This window comes from Montipora foliosa, chromosome 8 (genome assembly GCF_036669935.1).
Source record: "Montipora foliosa isolate CH-2021 chromosome 8, ASM3666993v2, whole genome shotgun sequence".
In the NCBI taxonomy this organism is placed as follows: Eukaryota; Metazoa; Cnidaria; class Anthozoa; order Scleractinia; family Acroporidae; genus Montipora; species Montipora foliosa.
In genome coordinates this window covers 45,889,396-45,894,735 of record NC_090876.1, presented here as the reverse complement: position 1 = coordinate 45,894,735, position 5,340 = coordinate 45,889,396, and the positions used below count along the sequence as shown (strand labels likewise).

Genomic DNA, 5,340 nt, shown 5'->3' with positions numbered 1-5,340 from the left:
TCATTGTTATATGCTCCCGCTGTCGTCAAAACCTAAAATTTGGTGATTTCTCGTTGTTTTTTTGTGGAGTAGGGCAAAAAATGCACGGAAATTCGTGCTGGACGTGCAGCACGATTATTTTTCCTTTTTTAACCAATAATATTCTTGCTTTGTGGCGTTGTCGCGTTGCCGTAGGCGTCTTTTTTGCTTAATCTTCCTGATGGAGCTTAAGTAACGACAACGGCCATGACAGCGCCACAAAACAATAGGTTTAATAGAAAAAAAAACTCTGCACGCCCCGCGCGAGCGCGTGCGTGGAAGAAGTGTTAAAAAGCCGAAATCAGTATATTTTAAGGAATAATAAACGGTCGAGGTTTGGAAAGAACAGCTCATCAGAGGTGGAGGGATGCAGAAATATAGGCTCCGGTGGGGAGAAAGCCCCATCAGAAAATTTATTGAAAGCAGTGGTGAGAGCACTCACCTCCCACCAATGTGGCCCAGGTTCGATTCCTCGACTCGGCGTCATATGTGGGTTGAGTTTGTTGGTTCTCTACTCTGCACCGAGAGGTTTTCTCCGGGTACTCCGGTTTCCCCTCTCCTCAAAAACCAACATTTGACTTGTTGTGTTAATTGTTAATTTCACTTTACAGTGTCCCCAATTAGTGCTCCAGCGCTAAATCTACTAGACACTTAAATAAAGTTCCTTTCCTTTCCTTTTCCTTTTTCTTCCAAGCTTATTAGCTTTAACTTTAGACCTAAAGATATGCAAAAATCGTGATCGTCTTTGTCAGTCCTTTTTCAAAAACTAGGAACATCGGTTTTCTAAGACAGCACGACTAAAGCAACGAAATAAAAACTCAGCTGATGATAAACGTCTGAGCTGTGCGATTGAGAAGAAGAGCACAAAATTAATTTTGCCAATTTAAAGCAATAGAAGAGCAGGGACGGATGCGTGTTGACGAGACAATTCTGTCCAAGGTTCAATTCTCGGACTCGACGTCAAATGTACATCGAGTTAGTTGCTTCTGTACTCTTTTATGAGAGATTTTTTTGAACTCCGGTTGCTCGGGTTTTCCCCTCTTTCCAAAAACCGATATTTGTAAATTCTGTGGATTCTGGGGCCGAACGCCTTTTCTGTGGAGGCGTAACAAATTGAAATTGCTTCGTTCATTCGTTTCTACATTCACTAATTCATTATTTCATTTATTCATTTATTTTTGATAATGATAATGGTTTACGTACCGCAAATAACACATGCAGTCTCGCGCCGGTTTTTCTAATTCTCTGAGAAATAGACGATATATCAACACCAGAGGGTGTCCTGTCCCGCCAAGGTATCACGAAGAGTGTGTGGATTCTTTTACGTCCCACAGAGTTGAGACGTTTTGAGACGGGGCCTACAGTTAATAGTCCTTATCCGAGAAGACTTGCTGGACCAACTGCATGATCCAACGGTAGTTTATTTTATCCCACGTACCTTTGCAAGAGATGCCATCGCCTTCGAAGCCATCATTGCATTTACATTCAAACGATCCCTCCTTGTTGACACACGTAGCGTGATGCCCACAATTGTCTTGGTGGGCTTTGCATTCGTCGAAATCATCGACTAAAAACAAAGAAGAGTTAGTGAACAATTACATTTCGCTACTATAAATGGAAATTAATTAATTAATTACTTAAAGTACAGTACAAAGAAGGAGACAATGCTTGCCAAACTCATTACAAAGGCTTTACACTGCCGCTATTTGGGCGGAGGAGGCCAAACACACACCCTCCAAAGAGAAAACCCTTGGGGATGATTTTAGGGACGCCAGACTACGAGTTTTAGTTTTGATAGACATTCATAGTGTGCACAGTGTACCAAAGGTTTAAAGCTGCTTACCTGAGACTTTTGAAGTGGTTACTTCGTTTTTGCCAGCGCAGCAGTGACGTGAACAAGTGATGATCACCTTCTCTCACCCTTTCAAAACATACCCGTTGGTCCAACAACACTACTACCCCAAGACAGGCTGTTCTACTTTGCCTTAGACCGCTGGTCAAAATTTCTATCAGTTCTTATTTCAACTAAGAATCAGACGCCTTTACTGTGTACAGTCTGCTAAAGGTCTAAGTGCTTATACCTGCGACTTCGGAAGCGGTTACGGTAAAAGAACCGAGCTTTGTATTATTAACCCGGCCCACGAGTGCGTCCTGTAAATCCTGGATTGTTCCGGCAAAGTCTGGACTTGTAAAAATCAAGAAATCCACTATAATACTCCCACTTCTGTCAAAAGAAAGTCCAAAAGAGTAGCATCAGAAAAAGAACAATCACGCAGCATTTTGAAGGGAGCGGTCAATTAAGTTTGTATGTATGTATACTGTGGACAAAATACATGCAAAGTGTGCCAAAATAGAGATATTATGTTTAAGACGTTCGCGTATTCTTAAGCCTGGTTTTCACTATTGACGGAGTCGGAGTCGGAGTCGTAAGAGCGCTTATGGCCTAGTGAAAATCAAAGATCGGAGTCGTAAGCGGAGTCGTAAGCGGAGTCATAACCTTTAAGGCTGGTTTTCACTAGCGACGGAGTCGGAGTCGGAGTAGTTATCAGAAGCGCAGAGCGATACGATTTAGTGAAAATCAATCCGTCGGAGTCGGAAGCAGAATACCGATTCCGCTTATGACTCCGTCGCTTATGATGCAGTGAAAACTGCATTTTCGGAGTCGGGAGCAGAAGCGGAAGAAGAAACCAATCACAATACTCGATTCCAAGCATTGTGATTGGTTGGTTCTTTCGCTTCTGCTTCCGACTCCGACAATCCAGTTTTCACTGGATCATAAGCGATGGAGTCATAAGCGGAGTAAGAAGAAAATGGGAACGTTCTGATTCTTCTGACTCCGATTCCGTCCAGCTTATGACTCCGCTTATGACTCCGATCTTTGATTTTCACTAGCTCATAAGCGCTCTTACGACTCCGACTACAACTCCGACTCCGACTCCGTCGCTAGTAAAAACCAACCTTTAGTTTGCACCCCCGTGACACGGCGGCCATGTTGGATGGCAATACAATACTATTTCTTTTCACAGAATTTGCATAATAATAAAATTTAGTGCCCAGCGGAGAAACAGGTTATTGTTCTTACCATGCAACACGGCCACCGTGATGTCACATGCAAACCAGCAAGACGGCTATTTATCATATGAATGAAGGGGGTAGTTTCTAACGAAACTGTGGTGCTGCGTCGGTGGGGAAGTAGTATACAAAAATTTGGTTTTATCAACGGAGTTGATAATGTAAATTGGCCACCGTACAGAGATTCTAAAAGCTGACGTTGGATTCGCTCTGACGAAGGGCTAACGCTCTAAACGTCAGCTTTTAGAATCTCTGTACGGTGGCCAATTTACATTATCAACTCCGTTAATAAAACCAAATTTTTGTAGGCTATTTATCATAGCCGACACTGCGGGGTTGCAAGGTTATTGTTCATGTGTACACGATGCCTCCACATTTATGAAGCCGAATAAAGAACCACTCTTCAATAGAGAAAGGATTGGGCTTGAGGCTCGCTAAAAGAGAAGTGGAGCTCCACTTAATTTATAATCAAAAGAGCGCAAAGGAGAACAAAAAGACTACAGTTTATGAAACGAGACTTCCACTTTTACAAAAAGAAAACCTTAAACCAATCAACTTTAACACAAAATCCTGAAAGAAAACTTTTTATTTGTCGCCCATTGCTTTGACAAAAAGAGCACTCGTACATCGCTGAACAATGGGGCAACCGTAACACGTCATAAGAATTGAAGAAGGCGGCGCCCTGAACATTTACAGTGATAAGAGGTGATTTTTAAATTCATTGTTGAATGAAACAAATGCTTTGTTTGAAAAAGATAAAAAAAAATTTGAATGGGAACAATATGTACTTTAGTTCTTAGGGGATTTGAGGGCGTGGAGGGTCCATCTACATTCAGTGGTATCCACATTTCAAGGCATCTCCGCCAGTACCTGAGATCCTGTACCCTGCATCCATAATAGTACTCGGCGACAGAGGATTTCTTTAATTCGTCGTTCACCTAAAACATAAATCAACAGCAACCCCAATAAATGATGTATCTACTTGCGAGTAAAAGGTGTGATTCGCATTTGCTTTCGTTTACCAAAAAGCCAGCCTTCTCATCTTACGATCGAGGCTTGTGGATATATATCGCTGAAAATGGAAACGTGTTAACCACACGTCCCTCGGTTATTTGCGCTCTTCAACCCCACAGGCTACATTTTACCGTCAAAAGGCCAGAGAGAAAAGACTTCCGAGGGAAACAATTATATCTACTACTTACCGTTGTTTCAAAATCTTCCTTCATGTCGTAGAAATCCTCCGTGGATCTGTTCTTTAGGGGGAAATTTCACTCTCTGTTATTGATGGTCAGTGTGCCGCTAAAAGTCTCGCAAGCTTAAAAGATAAACGGACATGAGAGGAAGTTAATACTACGAAAAAACAGTCAAGGAAAACTCGAGATATATCCAAAAGTGGAGGATACCGAGTTGCACGTTTCTGCAAGGTAAGATAAATGTCACCATGGTCCCATCCACACTTATCCTGGTATGATTTTTTTTAATCGGCAACTTTTTCTCTGCGGATTTGCCTTCCATCCACACGTGTCCGGAAAATCCGGCATGCGAATGCACAATTTTTTTGAATCCACTTTCCAGAGCGGAAATTTTGAATACGCAAAGAATTTGGAATCGTTTGGATGGTCAAATCCGGGTATTTCAATTCCGATGACGTTACGAACTCAGATGCAGTCGTTATGTAAAGTCAGCTTAATAGCCAAGTGGCCCATCAGGCCGGAGCTTATTCCCGGTTTCTGTAGCATGAAGCGACTAGGAGTATTTCTACTCCCCCCTGGATGGCATGCTAGTCCATCGCAGGGTTACCCCCAGCATTAAATTCACCGGCACCCATTTATACACCTGGGTGGAGAGAGGCACCGAGGGAGTAAAGTGTCTTGCCCAAGAACTCAACACAATGTCCACGGGCAGGACCCGAACCCGGACCATTCGCTCCGAAGTCGAGCACACTAACCATGAGACCACCGCGCCTCCCTCCCAGATGCAGTCGTTACTGCTTAAATATTCAACGTGGCCGCTGAACGAAATGCTGTCGCTTCTCTTGGCACCAACTCGCACCCCAGATGGCGCATGCTCTGTTGACAATAGTCACAGGGTAGTCCTGGTGAGGAATAACTCGACTTTCTTGGATCTTCCCATGGATGCTTGGGAATGGATCCTTCACCTGCCTTTGATCCCTTTCATTCCAACGATCAAAACCTTAATTCTCCTCAAAAAATGAACAGTTTTATCGTTATAAAAGTATCCTTGCATACG

General features: G+C 43.0%; 1 protein-coding gene across 1 annotated transcript in view; it reads right to left on the bottom strand.

The window, feature by feature from the left end:
- Positions 1–3,960: 3,960 nt before the first annotated feature.
- The window catches only part of LOC137967271 (uncharacterized), a 19,954-nt gene continuing 18,574 nt past the window's right edge, over positions 3,961–5,340 (bottom strand). Inside the window, exons 4-5 of the mRNA XM_068813793.1 lie at positions 4,293–4,405; positions 3,961–4,028 (exon numbers count right to left, since the gene is read on the bottom strand). Of these exons, the coding sequence (XP_068669894.1) occupies positions 4,359–4,405 (47 nt within the window). The 3' untranslated portion in view covers positions 3,961–4,028; positions 4,293–4,358. The remainder of the gene's footprint in view (positions 4,029–4,292; positions 4,406–5,340) is intronic.